General features: G+C 39.9%; 1 protein-coding gene across 4 annotated transcripts in view; it reads left to right on the forward strand.

The window, feature by feature from the left end:
* The window catches only part of phf20l1 (PHD finger protein 20 like 1), a 131,516-nt gene that overhangs the window by 39,295 nt on the left and 71,274 nt on the right, over positions 1-20,947 (forward strand). For all 4 annotated transcript variants that reach the window (XM_043687886.2, XM_043687888.2, XM_043687889.2 and 1 more), the window contains exons 8-9: positions 2,120-2,254; positions 3,615-3,697. In XM_043687886.2, coding sequence (XP_043543821.2) covers positions 2,120-2,254; positions 3,615-3,697 — 218 coding nt within the window. The remainder of the gene's footprint in view (positions 1-2,119; positions 2,255-3,614; positions 3,698-20,947) is intronic.

Consider the following 20,947-nt stretch of genomic DNA (forward strand, 5'->3'; position numbering starts at 1 on the left):
CACTGACTGACAGTCTGGGTGCTGAGGAGCAAAGGAATTTGTGTACATGTGTATATAGCACTTGTAACTTGTGCACAGGTATGAAATGTAATCAGAAACACACATGGAATGCTGGCTTTATTATAATTTTTCTGGAATAGAGCAGAGAAATGTCAGTTTTATAGAGACTTTGTCAGACCCCCACCATTGTGTATTGTTCAATTTCGGTATTACTCTTCAAAGGAATATCGATTTGTCTGAATTTCATTTGAGCATTTTGAAGGTTGTGATATGAAGACTAGTTATTGCCTTGATTTTGGTAGTTTGAGAGTTGATGGAATTGAGGACTTTTATTGGGACTGAATCAAGCTGGTTAACTGTTTCCCAAATGGACAGCATGGATACGTGCACAGCGTCCAACTCCTGTTTTGTACATTTTGTTTGTGTTTCTGCATTGATGAAACCAGTCTGAAGTGTAAATACAAATAAACTGTTTTTCATGGGGAATATTTAAAATTGAAGTTTGACTCAACCATAAGGAGATATTAGAAAAGCTTGGCCAGAGATTTTAAGGAGCGTCTTAAAGCAAGGCTGGCCGGAAGTTTAAAAACTAGTTTCAGTAGTTAATGCCTTGTAGCTGAAGGTGTCAAAATTGTTCCAACGCACAATTTGCATTTACATAGCAGTTCTTTATGTCCTTGGGCTGTCCCAGAAAGTACAGTTTTCAGCCAAATTAATTATGCTGGTCTGTATATTTCCAGAATTTTCTGCCTTTTAGATTTGCAACAACTTTACTCGTTTGCATTTATATTCTGTACACCAAGATGAGAATTAATTTTCATCCACACAAATGAGAGATGACTAAGTAATCTGCATTCGGTGACTGTCCCAAAAGGTGGTATCAGTGGCAATGCAGCTTTCACTCAGTACAAGAGGACACCATCTGCCGTGACTAGATGTTCTGATTGGATGAAGGGGTGCACCTGTTACCCCTCATCCAAGGCAAGGAGGCTGAAACTGAGAAGCATTAGTATTGTCAGGTCACCATACTCTCTCATTTTCAATGGCATTTTGTAGCTTGCAGTTCATTTGTGATGAAGATCCCTTAACTGCTGCATGACATATGAACTATATATGAGGATTAACAGCTCATGTTAGAATTTGTCCAAATTGCAGTGTATTATATTTAGGCTCTTAATAAAGATTAAGAATCAAGAAATATGGACTTTTCAAAAATTTTCTAGTTCTTTAAATATCAACTTTTCAGTATTTTAGTTTTATCAATAGTGTATCTGCTAGAACCTGTTGCTGTATTATTTAGAATCCCCCAGAGGTATATTCTGTCATTTCCCAGGGAATAAACTCACTCCAAATATCAGCGGCTCAGCTGTTAGTGAATTAAGTACAAGGAGTAAACATTTAGTTTATAATATTAATGACCCCAAAAGGTCTTTGCATTGCCTAATCCAATGTTGTTTTGAAGTGCAGTTTGTATATAAATGACTATTCCAATATAGTTCTGACAGGTAATGTTTTAGAAATCGATTGACTGTTTTGGAAAAAATAGCAAAGGGCCAAGCAGTGCTTGTGAAGTTGTAGAGGCTCAAGGAGTCAACACTGAACAGATAGAAAGAAAGAAAGAAAGAAAGAAATATAAAAGTTATTATTAAACACATGATCAGGGCTCTGAACAAATACAGAATGAGTGTGATTAAGTGCCATAGAATATAATGTTTTGAACCAGTTGATTAGAAAATAGCTGTAATGGCTCCTGAGCCACTGTAACCTTGTTGCAGCAGAGAAGGCCAACTAGTAAACAATGTGAGCTGCAGGGCAAATAGACATTGAGGTCTTTACAAAAAAATTTAAGTGGTTGAATTTGCCTTTTTTTTTTACATGAAGTATCGATATTGGGGCAAGATACAAAATAGATTATGCACTATTTCATTGCATTTAGGACAGAGCATGGGCATCAAATAGTCAGAAATAGCAGTGTTTAATTGACAAAGATCAGTGATTATATCACTGTAGGAGTTTATTTGTCTCTACTCAAAGTAAATTGACTTTAAATCTCAATTAATTTCAGTAAAGATCTGTACTGTGATGTTGAACCTTAATGGCGACTATTTTTGTTACTCAGGAAACTCTGAGCCATTGACCTTTGATGAGCCAAAGCAGACTTTCGGACATGCAGAAACATCAAGCGCAAGGAAGAGGAAAACTAGTGTCATTTGCTCATTCCAGGCAAAAAGAGCACGCCTCAACAAAATCACAGGTTAGAATTAATTGAAAATTTGAGTACTGGCCTATTTTTGGTCATTTGGATGTCTGTTCTGTATAAAACCCTATCAGCCTGTTTGAGTTTCCAAAAACAAATTGCTTAGTAAGTCACAAGAGGCATTCTGTTTATCAGGTCTGAAGTACTGTCATTTCCCTATAGGGACACAGCAGAACTAGTAGGTAGAGTTTAGTTGGTCCACTGCTTATGAGTTTTAATTATCAGCTATCAGACTTGTAGTAATCAAATTAGTGAGATTCTGTTGTATGACATGGGATTTGGAACATTTTATTGAGAGCGACAATTGTTTAGTGATAATATCACTGGACGTGTCATCACAATGGATTCAAATCCTACCATGACAACTGTTGCATTCAATTAATAAAATCTGGACTGTAAAGCTAGTGTCCATAATGGCGACTGTGAAACTGTATTTGATATTTATAAAAATACGTCTAGATTATTAATGGCCTTTTTGGGAAGGAAATCTGTCATTCTTATCCATTGTGATCTACTTGTTGTTCCAGACTGTCAGCCTTGTTGGTGATTCTTAGATGTATTCTGCAAGGTCTAGAAAGCCACTTTTTTGAGTGGAATTGGGATGAGCAAGTGATACTGCCAATGATGAACATTTTCATTTTGTTCACTTTATTTTTTCTTCTTTTTCTCCCAAATTTAAATACTCTGTGCATTTTTTTTCACAAGGAGAAGGGAGCATCTACTCATGAATTATTTTCTGAATGAAACCTGAGTCCAGAAGCCAATCTTTTCTGCTCATTAGGTATCAGACATGAAGATCTGCATAATCATTGCAGTAAGAGAGGCTTTTTTTTTGGGTGAAGCCTTGTTCCTGCACTTAGTAAACGTATGTGGAAAACCTGAACAGCAAATTAAACTACTATGCAGTAGTTTTGCAGCTGGCATCTTCCACTAAGTGTGGTCTCCAGTTCAATAAGATGTCTGCTTACCCCACAAACAGTTAGTGTTGCTTCAGGTGAAATTTGTGTGCACAAATTTCACTGGTGCCAGCTGCATAAGCTGTACATCTCAGCAATTGACTGATCAAGTCAAGTAGCATATCTCTTCAGTTCTCGTAAGCTAATATAAATCTGACCACTGAAGCAACACTATCTTTCTTGTATAAAGTAATCTTTCTCTGTAGAGCTCAATACTGCAGGGTTCAGCATAACTGTACAGGAAAAGTAAAATATGAGCCACAGATAACCTTCCTCTCTTCCTTTGGAAGATTGAATAGAGAATGGGTATTAAAATTATACTCTTTTTATTTGTTTTGTTCTTCATTGGAAAAGTGAGTAAATATACTGACAATAGGGTTCTTCATAATTCTGTGCTGCAGGTCTGTTGGCATCAAAAGCTGTGAGTGGTGATGGTTCAGAAATGCTGGAAGATGGTATTGGAAGTCACCATGTGCCTGATCAGGTATGAATGAAGTATTTTTAAACATGTTTTAGAGTAACCCTACTCAAAGCTGGAGAGAATAAAGATCATAATTGTGCTTAGAAGGACAGCAAATGCCTAATACAAGTTTTATAAGCCTATAAATTTCAGAGCAAGTTGTGATGTTTTTGGAAGTGTTTTTTTAAATTGCTTTTCATGGTTTAGGGTTGTGTAAATGGCCCCATGTATTTGGATACATTTGGAGTGCCCTCAAATAAACTTAGCTTGCACCTTCATAATCTTTGTAGTCTTGGAAACATGTCAAAGTAATGGTATATTAAACTTGTTTTAAAGTTTAACTGATAAGAAATGTTGGTAAACAGTAAAAAGTGAATGTTAGAACATATTAATTTTTATACTTGACCAAATTGGCTGTGTAATGGCAAATTCTGATTTTCAACTGTTGCAAAGAACTGAAGTATTTTTGAATATATGTTTTCTCTCATGCCATTTATGAAAATTACTTGGCTTGTATCTTTTCAAAATGGATTGTAAAAGCCAAGCTGATATTTTTGTGAAAAATACTAACATTATTCCAGTGAATTTAAATAAATTATTTTTAAAATGGCATATTTGTTCTCTTCCAAAAGAGGTTTGTAATTGACTGAGTCACTTATACTCTCCTTGATCCCTTTACCTATCAGTCTCAACCAAGCTAATTCTTGCAATGGCTGTATTCAACTGATCCAATATACAGTTTCTGTGGATTAAGCTCAAGAAGTTACTATGTTTGCATTCCACAGTTATTTTAGTTTCTGTCTCAGGTAGTCACCCTTAAGATGTTGAAAATGTAGTGCAGAAAAGCACATGAAGCTTTTCTTTACCTGGTAATAGTATTGAGACTTCCTTCCCCAATTTTCCTCTTTTTAAATTTTAATTTTTAACTTGTTACTTAGAAGTGCAAGTTAACATTAAGTACAAGTTGTCTTTTACTTTGGATCTCTGTTACTGTTTCTGGGATAGTGGAAGCTTTTGTAGAGGAAGAAAAAAAAATATCCAAGCATTTTTATAATTTTAAGAAAATTATATATTCAGGGCAAGAGCAACTTTCATTTATATGGCGCATTTTGTTTTAGCAGTATTTTTAAAGTGCTTTGAATTGTTATAAAATAAAATTTGATGATGAGCGGGTGAAAATTAGAACAGAATACAAAAAAGATTGTTCTAAGATTTTTAAGTCCATAACAAAGCAGGGTCAAGTCAGAGGTTTAATGAGGCAATTCCAGAACTAGTTGGCTGAGCAGCTGAAATTGCAGCTACCAAAGGCAGAACAGTCAAGTGAGACTCTCAAGAATCCAAAACTGATCAGTGTGGATACCTTGGAGGGGTGAGAAGGTAGAGGTGAGATCATTGAGGATTTTTAAAGCCAAACTAGTTTTGTTGCTTAACTGGGAGCCTTTGTAATTCAACAAGCACATGGACCTCGTCAAGTGTGAACACAGTTTTTGATGACCTCAACTCTATGGATCACAGCGAATTGCTGGGAAATTGCAGCAGGTCTGGCAACAACTGTGAGATAAGTCAAAGTTAATGTTTGGGTCCAGTGAGCCATGTTTAGAAGAAATGTCACTGGACCTGAAACGTTAAGATTAGATTAGATTAGATTAGACTACAGTGTGGAAACAGGCCCTTCGGCCCAACAAGTCCACACCGACCCGCCGAAGCGCAACCCACCCATACCCCTACATTTACCCCTTACCTAAAACTACGGGCAATTTAGCATGGCCAATTCACCTGACCTGCACATCTTTGGACTGTGGGAGGAAACCGGAGCACCCGGAGGAAACCCACGCAGACACGGGGAGAACGTGCAAACTCCACACAGTCAGTCACCTGAGGCGGGAATTGAACCCAGGTCTTTGGCGCTGTGAGGCAGCAGTGCTAACCACCGTGCCGCCCGTGGTTAACTATGATTTCTCTCAACAGATGCTGCCAGAGCTGTTCAGCGTTATCAGCAATTTTTGTTTTTGTTTAAGTCAGAAGGACTTGGCTACCATAGCTACAGGATGGGGGGGTTACTTGTTCCCTGCTTCTCTCAACCTACTGAAAGTTCAGAGAATAGAATCTCAGATATACGAATTAAATGATTATTCCATGAAGCCTACTGGAATGGAGAAAATGAGGACTGCAGATGCTAGACGTCAGAATCAAGAGTGTGATGCTGGAAAAGCACAGAAGGTCAGGCAGCATCCAAGGAGCAGAGGAATCGACGTTTTGAGCGTAAGCCCATCATCAACCTCATCAACCTCATTTTGGGCTTTTGCCCAAAATGTCGATTCTCCTGCTCCTCGAATGCTACCTGACCTGCTGTGCTTCTCCAGCACCACACTCTAGCATACTGGAATGTACTATGGCCAAGTTTGCCAATGATGCAAAATTAGGTGGGAAGGCAAGTGGTAAGGATGGCAAAATTTGCACAGGGATATGGACAGGTTCAGTGGGTGAAAACCTGGCTGATGGAATGTGGAAAAAATGGTTATGCGCTTCAACAGGTAAAAGGAGCTATGAATATTATTTGAATTGGGATAGACTGCATAAAGGTGCAATACTGGAGGAGTTTGGTGGTCCTCGTGCATTTCACAAAGATGGTTATAGGCAAAGCAAATGGACTGTTGGCCTTTATTCAAAGGACATGAAATTTAAAAATGAGGAAATTTAAAAAAACTTTTCAAGCACTGGTTAGATCATGCTTGGAGTACTGAGCAGTTTGGTCCCCTTACCTGATGAAAGGTAGACTAGTGTCGGAAGCCAGAAAAGATTCACTCAGTTGATCCCAGGAATTGTGATTTTCTTCTGAGAACTTGAGTGGGTTGTACTTGCACTTTTTGGAGTTTAAAAGAATGAGAAGTGATCTTATCGAAACATACGGCAATTATCGGGGGACTTGACAAAGCAGATGCAGAGAAGTTATTTCCACTTATGAGAGTATCCAAGACCAGTGGACATAATCACATTGAAGGTGAGGAGAAATTTCTTCAGAGGAGAGTGAACCTTTGGAATTCTTTGTTTTGAGGTTGAATTGTTACACATAAACAAAGCTGAGAGACTCAACATTTTAAACAGGGAATAGAGAGTTATGGGGATAAGGTGGGAAGGTGGAGTTGATCTTATCAGATTAGCCATGATCTCAATGACCGAGCAGTATCGGAGAGCCAAATGGCCAACTTCTGCTCCTGCACTTTATTGTCTTTTGGTCTTATTACCTTTACTAAAACTCCTGAAGTGAGGTGCTTTGTTTCGACTGGTGTTTTTCTAACATTATAGTTTCCTACGTAAGCTAAAAACTGCGTACTCCACAAATTGAACTTTCTTTGTGAGACCTTGGTGTTTGGGACTTTGCATGGTAAAGAGAGAGAGCAGGTATTTCATTACTTGCACTTTTTTGTTCACCTGTGCAAGGTGGGTGTCACTGACTGGTAGCATTCATTGCCCATGCCGAGCTGGCTTTGAACTGAATGGCTAGATTATTTCAGTGGGCAGAGAGTCAACCATGTTGCTGTGGATCTGGAGTTGCATGTAGGCCAGACAAGGTGAAGATGGCAGGTTTCTTCTCTGAAGGGCATCAATGAGCCAGATATGTTTTTCCTGACTACCAAGTGGTTTCATGGTCATCTGTCGATTTAATAATTCCACACTCTTTAAAATTTAAAATTTAAAATTTTAGTCGTGGCAGGATTCCAACCTGGGTCCTCGGAACATTATTTGAGTTGCCAGATTAATAATCTAGCAATAAAACCTGCACCATTGCCTTTCTATGCTTCCTGGGTTTCCTTTTTGTTTCTTTTCCAAACGTGGGGCGGCACAGTGGTTAGCACTGCTGCCTCACCGCACCAGGGACTCAGGTTCGATTCCAGCTTCGGGCGACTGTCTGTGTGGAGTTTGCACATTCTCCCCGTGTCTTCGTGGGTTTCCTCCGGGTGCTCTAGTTTCCTCCCACAGTCTAAAGATGTGCACGTCAGGTGAAATTGGCCATGCTAAATTGCCCATAGTGTTAGGTGCATTAGTCAGAGGGAAAATGGGTCTGGGTGGGTTACTCATTGGAGGGTAGGTGTGGATTTGTTGGGCTGAAAGGCTTGATTCCACATTGTAGGGAATCTAATCATATATCCAGTTACCATCACAAAAATCACCACTTTGCACTCTTCGCCCCTCACTTTGTGCTAATAAGAAGTAGGAGAGAACTTGGCCATTCTGCTCCACCATTGTGATTCTGATGATTGCCAACTCCACAATCTTGCCTTTTCTCTTTGAACCTTGATTCCCTTCCTGCCTGTCTATTGCAGCCTTAAGTATGCTTAATGACCCAGCCTTAACAGCCCTCTGTGCTAAAGAATTATACAGATTCACTACCCTCAGAATCAATTCCTCCTCATATCTGTCCTAAATGCGTAACTCTTTATTCTGAGATTATGCTCTCTGTTCCTAAACTCAAAGGAAACAACCTTTTCTCATCTAATTTGTCAACTCTTCTAAGAATCTTGTATGTTTCACTAAGATCATTCTTCTGTGTTCCACGAGCACATGCTCAATCTGCCTAACTCTCCTCATAAGATAATCCATTCATACCTAGTGTCAGCCTCATGACCTTTCTCTGGTGTCTCTAGTGCTGGTTTCTTTCAAAGGGAACCCAGAGGTGTTCACTTTATTCTAACTAGTCTGACTAGTGTCTTCTATAGTTTTAGCAAACTTTCTACTTTTACACTCAATTCCCTTTGAAGTAAAAGCCAAAAAGTCTTTGTGTCAATATAGATATTATTTTTTACCTGAATGTTTGTTTGCTGTTGTTAATCATAGGAAGCATGCCCAAATTGTGTACACTATCTAGATTTCTAGCTAGCTAATTAATTAATATCCCAGTTTTGGCTTTTATTTCCTCTAAATGAGATTTATGGTGTTACCATGCAAAATGTAGCCCATGTATAGATGATGTTCACTCCTGTGCATGTCGATTTTTCTCAAATCAGTTTACTATTTACATAAGTAGGTACATACAACATATGAACCGTCCACCTTGTCTGCTATTGAACAGAATCAAGGCTGGTCTGATTGTAACCTCAAATCTACATTTCTGCCGATCCCTGATAGCTATTTAAACTCTTGCTTAACAAAAATCTATTGACCTCTGCCTTATCATCATCAAGCTCTCTGCCTTCACCACCTTTTTATGGAGTAACTTCAAAAGGCTGTCATCTCGCTGAGAGAAACAATGGCTGATATCTGTGTTAAATTATCCAGGATATTTAAATAGTGACTTCCAAAAGAGGGACAATCCCTGGCACATTCAACCTGGCCAAACCGTTCAGGATTTCATATTTTCAATCAAGTAGCCTTCTAAACACCACAAAAGCTCAATTGGTCCAATATTTAGTAAACCTTTTCTGAATGGTTTCGTATGCATTTAGATCCCTCTTTAAATAAGGTGACCAGTACTGTGCCACAGTACTGCAGAGAGTCTCATAAATACCTTCTATATTTAAGCATAACCTCTCTATCTTCATATTCAGTTTCACACTCAATGAGCAACATTCTATTAGCTTTCCTAATTACTTGCTGTATCTAGGAATAGTGAAGAACTGCAAATGCTGGAGAAGTAAGAGTCGATAAAGTGTGGCATTGGAAAAAGCACAGCACATCAAGCAGCATCTGAGGAACAAAGGAATCAATGTTTTGGGTTTGCCCCTCCGTCACACCCGAAACGTCAACTCTCTTGCTCTTCAGATGCTGCCTGACTGCTGTGCTTTTTCCAGCACTACAGGTATTGACTCCTAGTTGCTGTATCTGCCTACTGAACTTAAATTCAAGTGCAAGGGCACCCAGATATTTCTGCAATCTCTCACCAGTTAGATAACATGCTGCTCCTTTTTATTCTTTCTCCCAAAGTTGACATTTTCCGCCATCACACTCCATTTTCAACATTTTTGCGCACTTAAAACCTATCTGTCTTTTTGTATATAATTTTGTGACTTCCTTATGCCCTCTTCACAACTTTTCAATTCTATTCTTCTGGAAATAATATAGTATAGTGCTTAGTTTGACCTTTTTATATAATGCTCAACTTTTCATGGATGGTGTGTAGGCACTCAGGTTTTTTTTTTCACCTACTGATCGATACTTGCGCCTTCCAAATTTCTCCTATCAAAATGTAATATCTCATGTTTATCTCTGTTAACCTTGGAGAAATCAACTGAAGTTTATTAATATCCTCCTGTAAATTTCTGCAGTGCTGTCCTTACTGACTGTTCTACTCTGCCCCCTCCCCCCCCCCCCCCCCCCCCACCCCGCCCCGCCAATTTACCATTACCCAAATTTAGAAATTGTAGTCTTGATTCAAAAGTTCAAATAGTTAATGTAAATTGTGGATAGCAGTGATTCCAACACTGATACTTGTGCAATATCACTTCACACCTTCTGCCACTCTTGATTGCTTACCTTTCAGTCTGAGGCTGTATTTTAAATCTTGAAACCAACTAGCAAACCATTCTGCCACTTGTCCCTGAATCTACATTATTAGACCTTCTTCAATGATCTACTTTGAGAAGCCTTTTGGAACTGATTTTAACTATCCAAATAAATTACATCATCTACATTACCATTATCTATTCTCTCTTCACCTCAATAAAATGCCAAGAATGTTGATCAGCTGAGATTTTAACTTTTGAAACCCTTGTCGACTATTCATCGTTACATCTCATCCTGAATGTTCTTTCATTCTCTTTAGTAAGGCTGAGGATCCTAGGATTGTATTCATTGGAGTTTAGAAGATTAAGGGGAGATCTAATAGAAACTTACAAGATAATACATGGCTTGGAAAGGGTGGACGCTAGGAAATTGTTTCCGTTAGGCGAGGAGATTAGGACCCGTGGACACAGCCTTAGAATTAGAGGGGGTAAATTCAGAACAGAAATGCAGAGACATTTCTTCAGCCAGCGAATGGTGGGCCTGTGGAATTCATTGCCGCAGAGTGCAGTGGAGGCCGGGACGCTAAATGTCTTCAAGGCAGGGATTGATAAATTCTTGATGTCACAAGGAATTAAGGGCTATGGGCCGAATGGCCTTACTTCCACTCCTATGTCTTATGGTCTTATAGTAAGGATCCCATTACTTTTCCAACCATTGATGTTTGATTGCCTGGCCTTTTTATTTTATGAACACTTTCGGCTTCCTTTTAATGAAGGAATCACTGTGGCTATTCTCTAGTCCCCTGGCACTATTATAATAATAATTATTATATATGATTGGTTCTGTCTTTACTGTCTCTTTAGATACCTCTTAAAATGTATGGGTGCAATCCATCAGGACTAAGGATTTCGTTGTTTTTGAGTTTTAGTCTATTCAATATAATCCCCTCTTTATTTTAGATGCAATAAGCATTATTCAATGACAACATGTACATGTTCCCATTCCCTTGTATATGCAATTGTGAAATAATTATATATTTACTATGTCTCTCATTATCATTATCCACCTTTTGTAAATCGCCAGCTAATTTTCTGCAAATTTTCTTTTCTCAATTTAATTTATTTTATGACCAGTGACAACCTCATTGAATGTGGGCACATCCATTTTGCTTTTGTTTGCTACTGCACATTAGCTAAATATTAAATTATGCAAAACTTCAAACCTCTTCCACCTTCATGTCTTTGAACTGGATTCTGTAGTTTTGTTGCGTATCTGCAATCTGAAAATGGAGGTGCAAAATCTAGAAGCTGAAAATCTGTTGAAATCTGATATTCCCAAAAATCTCACTTTTCACCTGTTCACTCCCTCTGCATGCTGTAGTTGTCACAATGTTAATGTCAACTGTGTTATCTTTTATAGAATTGAAACTTGAATTTTTATGTTAAAAAGGAAAATATTTAGGAGGTTTCCTTTTAGCCAATTTCTTTCTGCTGATTTTTGCTCACATTCCTCTTCTCCCATTCTACCATGTGCTAATGAGGCTCAATTGAAATTGAGTAGTAAGCAAAAGGTGGCTGTTTGAACCATAGTAATTTCATGTGGAACATTTCTGCATTGTTTACGGCCCATTTGTTTTGAGGTGGCTAATTGGAGTAGAGATATTAAAAAGAAATTATCTACTTAGCACAATCTGCAAGCTTACATTGACATTGAGTAGGCCATGTGCAGCTATCAGAGAAGACTCTGCCAAAATTAATTTCTGCATGTAAGCACCACCAACATTGGAATTGCAGGGTTGGCAAATCCTTCTAAAATGCAGTAGCATCAGAATTATTCCTTGTTATCATGAACCAAAAAAAAGGAAAAAGCAAGGGAGCCAAAGATGGAACTTTGGACACTGGCCTTATTGGGAGATTGAGATGGCGCTGTGTGTGTGTGTTTGGGGGGGTGGGGGGGGGAGAATGAGAGGAGATGTAATGTCTATTCCAGATGTGCTGACTGTGAAGATGTTATGGCCAACTTCCTAATGAGCACAAGATGACAGCTCAAAATTCTTCTCTTTAAAAAGTTGCATTAACTTAAAAGAAATGTCATATTATTCACCTAGAGTGTATTCTACCAATTTGAAAATGGATTTTTTTTTGCTGGTTGGTGATTTTGGCTGTCTAGTCTTTAAGCCGCATTACATGATCCAATGAACCATTGCCGTAAAATCTCATTGTCTGTCATAAATTTGTATTTCTATTTTGGCTATCTGTCTTCAGTTAAGTAAATTCTTAATTAAAAATAGAGATTTTAACAGCCACTCTTTGCATTTTCCAACTTAGCCTTATACCTTAGCCTTGGTATGAATGTTGTGCCAATGAAGAGGCATCCTGGATTCTTTTTATCATTCAGTTTTCTGTCTAGTTCTACTGCTGCTTAAATGTTGAATACTCAGATCTATTTCATTTTATTTGGTATTTATATATCTTGAATAGATAATTATTGAGCTTGGGGAGCAGCTTCATTTAGAATATTCCAAGTCAGTTGCCATTAAACAGACAAAGCCCAACTTATAACTGAAAGCTGCTGTTATTCTGCATGTGCCAATTTAATTCCACAAGTAGATGCTGCCTGTTTTACACTCTGCCCTTGTCAAGCACACTGAAGCTATATTCACTGTTGTCTAGTCTTTTTATAAATGTTGATGTCTGTAAGGAACTAGCTGACCTTCCTGAATGAAAGAAAAAATTAAAATGTAACGCCCAGTGATGGACTTATTGTTTGCTGCTTTGAATATGGAGGTTGTATTTTCTGTTGTACCTGTGTTGGCTGTTGTTAGATCTCTTCAATTAATTGAGGAGAAAGTGAGGTCTGCAGATGCTGGAGATCAGAGCTGAAAATGTGTTGGAAAAGCGCAGCAGGTCAGGCAGCATCCAGGGAACAGGAGAATCGACGTTTCGGGCATAAGCCGTTCCTGAAGAAGGGCTTATGCCCGAAACGTCGATTCTCCTGTTCCCTGGATGCTGCCTGACCTGCTGTGCTTTTCCAGCAACACATTTTCAGCTCTTCAATTAATTGTACTCCCTTGCTCTTTGCTTCTAGCCCAGTAAATGTTCTGCCCTTAAAGAATGTCTTGCCTGGGTCTATCTTGACTCTGTTATAGTCATACAGCATGGAAACAGACCATACGGATCAACTAATCCATGCTGACCCAATTTCCCAAACTAAAGTAGCCCAACCTGTCTGCATTTGACCTGGATCCCTCCCAACCTTTCCGACTCAGTACTTATCCAATGGTCTTTTAAAATGTTATACCTGTACCTGAACCCACCACTTCCTCTGGCAGTTCATCTCATCCAGTAACCACTCTTTAAAAAGAATTGCTCTCATGTCATTTTTAAATCGTACACCTTTCAACTTAAAAATATGCCCCTTAGTTTTGAACTCTCCCACCTCCACCCCCCCGCCCCCCCAGCAATTTTTTGAAAAAATACCTTTGCTATTCACCTTATCTATACTGTGATTTTATAAACCTAAGGTCACCCCACAACCTCCTATGCTCCAATGAAAACGGTCCCAGCCAATCCATCCTTTTTTTTAAAACTCAAACCCTCAATTTCCAACAACAACATCCTGGGAAATCTTTTCTGAAACATGAGGCTGACTCATGGACTCAATTTGTTTGCCAGGATAAGTGAGTCACATCGAGCAAAAGAAATCCTGAGAATCAACTTATGAATGCCAGAATCCGATTTAAATTGTACCAATGTGAAAACAATTGCTCGTTGCAGCTACACTGCAGAAACTGAACAACTGAAATGGGTTACAATCCTGACTCCAGGTTGATGCTAATTTCTGAGATGTAATCAGTACAAATTGAGTGTGAGAAGACAAATATAACAGATTGAATAGTTACATACTTGTAATTGTAAACAAGTGGTCATTTCTTCTACTTGTGATAACATCAGAATTGCAGAATACATCTTGGATTCCACACACTAAAAGTGAAAGTTGATTTATTATGCTGCTATTCAGTGCTGTTGATTTGCGCAGGCAAGAATATTATGGAACTTGGATTGTAATCCCCAAAGTGTTTGAAAAGAAATGAGAGTTGCACTTTATGACCTGGATTTTAACTTGTTCACTTATTATTCATTTTGTCCCTTAGTTGATAATAACCATTAAGATCATAATAAAATACTTTGACCTTTCTAAGGCAACTTATCATTTGAAGAGATCCTGACAAATATTTAACAAATGCTGATGAAATTTTCTATTTTGAATGCGCAACTTTACAGACCTATTGAAATTAGTTGTACTAGTGCAGCAGAAACCAAAACTTTGAAATTTATTTGTTCAGTGAAATAGATACAAATAAGACAGTTGTTTGGTATACAGTACTTAAACAATGCTAATGGGCACAACAAGTTGAAGCTTTTCATCTTGCATTCAGCATTAGGATGCAACAAAACAGACTTGGAGTGGTCGTGGTGAATGAAAAATTGATTTATGCAGCCTGACGAGTGAGCTGACTGGTTGCATAGAAATGTAGAACTGATAGCCAGCTTTAAGTCATTGATCGGAGTCTTGCAGATGTTGATAGTCTCCCTGGCTCCTTTTTTTTGTACCCCACATAGGAAAGGTGAAATGTCTGTAAGAATTCCTTTTGCTGACATAAATCAGGGCCCTGTGCATTAACACATTGCTTCTATAATAGACAAATGCATCATACTGTGAGACAAACTGATGATCCTAAATTGATTTAAATGGTAATTCAGTGGTTACCAGCATGATAGCTCAGTGGATAGTGCTGCTGCCTCAGCACCAGGGACCTGGGTTTGGTTCCAGCCTCAGACAACTGTGTTTCTTTAGAGTTTGCACATTTTCCCCATGTCTGAGTGGGTTTCCTCCCACAATCCAAGGATGTGCAGGACAGGTGAATTGGCTATGCTAAATTGTCCATAGTGTTCAGGAATGTTTAGAGTCTTTGAGATGTACAGCATGGAAACAGATCCTTTGGTCCAACCCGTCCATGCCGACCGGATATCCCAATCCAACCTCGTTCCATCTGCCAGCACCTGGCCAATATCCCTCCAAACCCTTCCTATTCATATATCCATCCATATGCCTCTTAAATGTTACAATTGTACCAGCCTCCACCATTTCCTCTGGCAGCTCAATCCATACACGTACCACCCTCTGAGTGAAACAGTTGCCCCTTAGGTCTGTTTTATATCTTTCCCCTCTCACCCTAAACCTGTGCCCTCACTGACCGCAGGGAAAAGGCATTGTCTATTTACCCTACCCATGCCCCTCATAATTTGGTAAACCTCTATAATGTCACCCCTCAGCCTCCGATGCTCCAGGAAAAACAGCTCCAGCCTGTTCAGCCTCTCCCTGTAGCTCAAATCCTCCAACCCTGGCATCATCCTTGTAAATCTTTTCTGAACCCTTTCAAGTTTCACAACATCTTTCCGATAGGAAGGAGACCAGAATTGCACGCAATATTCCAACAGTGGCCTAACCAATGTCCTGTATAGCTGCAACATGACCTCCCAACTCCTGTACTCAATACTCTGACCAATAAAGGAAAGCATACCAAATGCCTTTTTCACTATCCTATCTACCTGTGACTCCACTTTCAAGGAGCAATGAACCTGCACTCCAAGGTCTCTTTGTTCAGCAGCACTCCATAGGATCTTACTATTATGTATATAAGTTCTGCGAAGATTTGCTTTCCCAAAATGCAGCACCTCTTATTTATCTGAATTAAACTCCATCTGCAACTTCTCAGCCCATTGGCCCATCTGGTCCAGATCCTGTTGTAATCTGAGGTAACCACCTTCGTTGTCCACTACAACTCCAATTTTGGTGTCATCTGCAAACTTACTAACTGTACCTCTTATGCTCGCATCCAAATCATTTATGTAAATGACAAAAAGTAGAGCACCTCGCACCGATCCTTGTGGCACTCCACTGGTCACAGACCTCCAGTCTGAAGAACAACCCTCCCTCTGTCTTCTACCTTTGAGCCAGTTCTGTATCGAAATGGCTAGTTCTCCCTTTATTCCATGAGATCTAACCTTGCTAATCAGTCTCCCATGGGGAACCTTGTCGAACGCCTTACTGAAGTCCATATGGATCGCATCTACCGCTCTGCCCTCATCAACCCTCTTTGTTACTTCCTCAAAAAACTCAATCAAGTTTGAGACATGATTTCCCACACAAAGCCATGTTGACTATCCCTAATCAGTCCTTGCCTTTCCAAATACATGTACATCCTGTCCCTCAGGATTCCCTCCAACAACTTGGCCACCATTGACGTCTGGCACGCTGGTCTATAGTTCCCTGACTTGTCCTTACCATCCTTCTAAAACAGTGGCACCACATTAGCCAACCTCCAGCTTTCCGGCACCTCACCTGTGACCTTCGATGATACAAATATCTCCGCAAGAGGCCCAGCAATCACTTCTCTAGCTTCCCACAGAGTTTTTGGGTACACCTGATTAGGTCCTGGGGATTTATCCACCTTTACCCATTTCAAGACATCCAGCACTTCCTCCTCTGTAATAGGGACATTTTGCAAGGTGTCACCATTTATTTCCCTACAGTCTATATCTTCCATGTCCTTTTCCACAGTAAATACTGATGCAAAATACTGATTCAGTACCTCCCCCATTTTCTGTGGCTCCACACAAAGGCCGCCTTGCTGATCCTTGAGGGGAGAAAGTGAGGACTGCAGATGCTGGAGATCAGAGCTGAAAATGTGTTGCTGGAAAAGCACAGCAGGTCAGGCAGCATCCAAGGAACAGGAGAATCGACGTTTCGAAGAAGGGCTTATGCCCGAAACGTTGATTCTCCTGTTCCTTGGATGCTACCTGACCTGATCCTTGAGGGGCCCTATTCTCTCCCTAGTTACCCTTTTGTCTTTAATGTATTTGTAAAATCTCTTTGGATTCTCCTTAACTCTATTTGCCAAAGCAATCTCATGTCCCCTTTTTGCCGCCCTCATTCCCTCTTAAGTATACTCCAGCCTTTATAATCTTCTAAGGATTCACTCGATCTATCCTGTCTGTACCTTACATAAGCTTCCTTCTTTTTCTTAAGCAAACCCTCAATTTCTTTAGTCATCCAGTATTCCCTATACCTACTAGCCTTTACTTTCACCCTAACAGGAATATACTTTTCCTGGATTCTCGTTGTCTCATTTCTGAAGGCTTCCCATTTTCCAGCCGTCCTTTTACCTGCGAACATCTGCCTCCATTCAAAAGTTCTTGCTTAATACTGTCAAAATTGTCCTTTCTCCAATTTAGAACTTCAACTTTTAGATCTGATCTATCCTTTTCCATCATTATTTTAAATCTAATAGAATTATGGTCGCTGGCCCCAAAGTGCTCCCCCACTGACACCTCAGTCACCTGCCCTGCCTTATTTCCCAAGAGTAGGTCAAGTTTTGCACCTTCTCTAGTAGGTGCGTCCACATGCTGAATCAGAAAATTGTCTTATACACACTTAACAAATTCCTTTCCATCTAAACCCTTCACCATGGCAGTCCCAGTCTATGTTTGGAAAGTTAAAATCCCCTACCATAGCCACCCTATTATTCTTACAGATAGCTGTCATCTCCTTACAAGTTTATTTCTCAGTTTCCCTCTGACTATTAGGGGGTTTATAATACAATCCCAATAAGGTGATCATCCCTTTCTTATTTCTCAGTTCCACCCAAATAACTTTCCTGGAAATACATCCAGGGATATCCTCCCTCGGCACAGCTGTAATGCTATCCCTTATCAAAAATGTCACTCCCCTCCTCTCTCGCCTCCCTTTCTATTCTTCCTGTAGCACTTGTATCCTGGAATAATCTGCCAGTCCTTCCAGTCCTGAGCCATGTTTCTGTAATTGTTATGATATCCCAGTCCCATGTTCCTAACCATGCCCTGCGTTCATCTGCCTTCCCTGTTAGGCCCCTTGCATTGAAATAAATGCAGTTTAATTTATTTGACCTACCTTGTCCCTGCCTGCCCTGACTGTTTGTTTGACTCGCTTCTGTTCTCAACTGTACCAGTCTCCGATTGATCTCTCTCCTCACTATCTCCCTGGGTTCCCCCCCCCACTTTAATAGTTTAAATCCTCCTGAACAGCTCTAGCAAATTTCTCTGCCAGTATACTAGTCCCCTTCCAATATAGGTGTAAGCTGTCCTACTTGTACACGTCACTTCTACCCTGAAAGAGATTCCAATGATCCAAAAATGTGAATCCTTCTCCCATACACCAGCTCCTCAGCCATGCATTCATCTGCTTTATCCCCCTATTCCTGCTCTCACTAGCTCATCGCACCGGGAGTAATCCAGATATTACTACTCTGGAGGACCTACTTTTAAAATTTCTGCCTAACTCTGTAATCTCCCTTCAGAATCTCAACCTTTTCTATGTCGTTGGTTCCAATGTGGACAGTGACCTTTTGCTGGCCCCTCTCCCCCATGAGAATATTCTGCACTCTCTCTGAGACATCCGTGATCCTGGCACCAGGGAAACAACACGCCATTCTGCTTTTTCGCTGCTGGCCACAGAAACATCTGTCTGTACCTCGGACTAGAGAATCCCCTAACACAGTTGATCTCTTGGAACCCGACGTACCCCTCGTTGCATTAGAGCCAGTCTCAATACAAGCAACTTGGCTGTTTGTGCTACGTTCCATCACCCCCTACATTTTCCAAAACTGCATGCCTGTTTGAAATAGGTATATCCATGAAAGACTCTCTTGCCCTAGGTGCCTACCTCTCTCATCTTTCCTGGAGTTAACCCATCTATGTGACTGTGTCTGAGACTCTCCCCCCCCCCCCCCCCCCCACCCCCACCCCTTCCTATAACTGCCATCCATCACATACTGTTGCTGTTGCACATTCCTCATTGCTTCTAACTGTCTCTCCAACTGATCCATTCGATCTGATAAGATTCGTAGCCAACAGCATTTATGGCAGATAAAATCCACAGTAACCCTTAAACTCTCTTTAAACTCCCACATCTGACAAGAAGTGCATATCACTGTACTAAAGGCCATTTTTGCTCCTTCACAATCTACAGACCCAGAAAATTCTCTGCAAACACTGCCCCAGGTTAAATTAATATTTATGGCTTATATTTTAAGTTTAATCAAGATACGTATCTCCAAAAACACACAATCAAGAAAGAACCCACTCTACTCACTACTGCAGATTCTCTGTACGCCACACTTAAAACAATGATTAACTTATCTGATTCTGTGCTGTGAACTTTGCCCAGCCATTCCTCCAAGATCATTTGTGCATTTCACTGTTTGTTAATTTTCCCAGACGCACTCTGATGTCCAATGATACATGAATTTAAACAGCAAAGGCAGTAACTGTGCAGGTTCTCCCTCCTCCTTCCTCCCTCTCCCGCAATGACCTCGCCATGTGCTTCCTTTGTGTGTTCTTCTCTTTTAAAACTGCTGCTGTTTTGACTTTTTTTTCCCCCAAAAGTTCCAAAACAATGCTACAGCATATAAAACAGTAATTGCTACTCCTGGAATTCGAGGAAAACCCCTCCAGCACCTAAAATACCTCAAAAAAGGAGCAGCTGTTAAGAAATTTTTCCTGTCCTCCATCTTGGATTACCCAGAATGTAGGTTAGGTGCATTAGTCAGGGGTAAATGTAGAGTAATAGGGCAATGGGTGTGGGTGGGTTCTCTTCAGAGGGTCAGTATGCACCTGTTGGGCCACATGGCCTGTTTGCACACTCTGGATTCTGTGATTTGGTTTACAGCATGCAACTGTCAGAACAATTTATGTCAATTAATAAATTATGTCCAGTAGCAGAGTCACATCTCATTGTAGGCATACCTTTCTACTGCTTGCAAGTGTGGGCTGGTTGTGCACAACTGACGTGTTGCCCACTGTGAATGTTCAACTGGATATGTTGTTTGATACATTGAGCTATTGGAACTTGTGGCCTGTGTACCTGGCATCTTGCTAGCACTGCAATCCCTATCTTGGAATACGTGAGACACAAAGCTAAGTGACAATGCTGTGTACAGTAGCTTGGTTCATTCTAGGAGATGCCTTCAATTTTGTTCAGATAATGCAAGCTTGGAGCTGGAAAAATGCTAAAGGTTAATTAATGATTTTATGACAAATAAATTATTATTTTCTAGTTGTAATAAAACTGTGTAAGATTTTGTAATAGTCATGTATTTGCATAAATGCTTTCTGAATATTGCCTAAGCTTTTGGTCTTGCAGTTATCAGGACAAAAGCAAGGATACGAAATTTCAATCGATCACCACAGTTTTTGATAGAGGTAGAAAAAAGGTGCTGATTGCAGCAAATTGTTTGATTTTGATTAGTCATTTGTTGAGGTGTCTGACCGATAGGCCTGATATCCAAAATCCACAGATTCGGTGTGCCATCTTGCAGTCCTGCAAGAAGTAAGTGAGGATTCAATAATAAGGGGTCAAAATAGAAAGGAAAAGGAAATAAAGGAAGCTATAATTTTAGTTTTTAAAGACATCTAGTTTAGCATTGTCATGTAGGATTTGGGATTGATCCGTGATCTGTATTTTTGATGAGCAGTTTTAATAGGAAATGTAGTTCGATATTATGTTAGACCATAATGATGTTTGACTCTGTCAGAAACAGCAGTCAAGTTTCCTCATTTTGATCACTTTCCTGTGGCCTACTTTGGAGCATGAGCAATGACAGAGAACTGAATTTGGTGCACTTTGAGAGATCTTCCAAATTTGAACAAGTTCTCTGACAAAACACTGCGTAGGTTTGGCTTGAAGAATGCATAAGTGACTGGCTGAGCACGCTGCCAGCAATGAGTCTGTATC

This window comes from Chiloscyllium plagiosum, unplaced genomic scaffold, assembly GCF_037043375.1.
Source record: "Chiloscyllium plagiosum isolate Xiang-an unplaced genomic scaffold, Cpla_swu_hap1 HiC_scaffold_4, whole genome shotgun sequence".
Lineage (NCBI taxonomy): Eukaryota > Metazoa > Chordata > Chondrichthyes > Orectolobiformes > Hemiscylliidae > Chiloscyllium > Chiloscyllium plagiosum.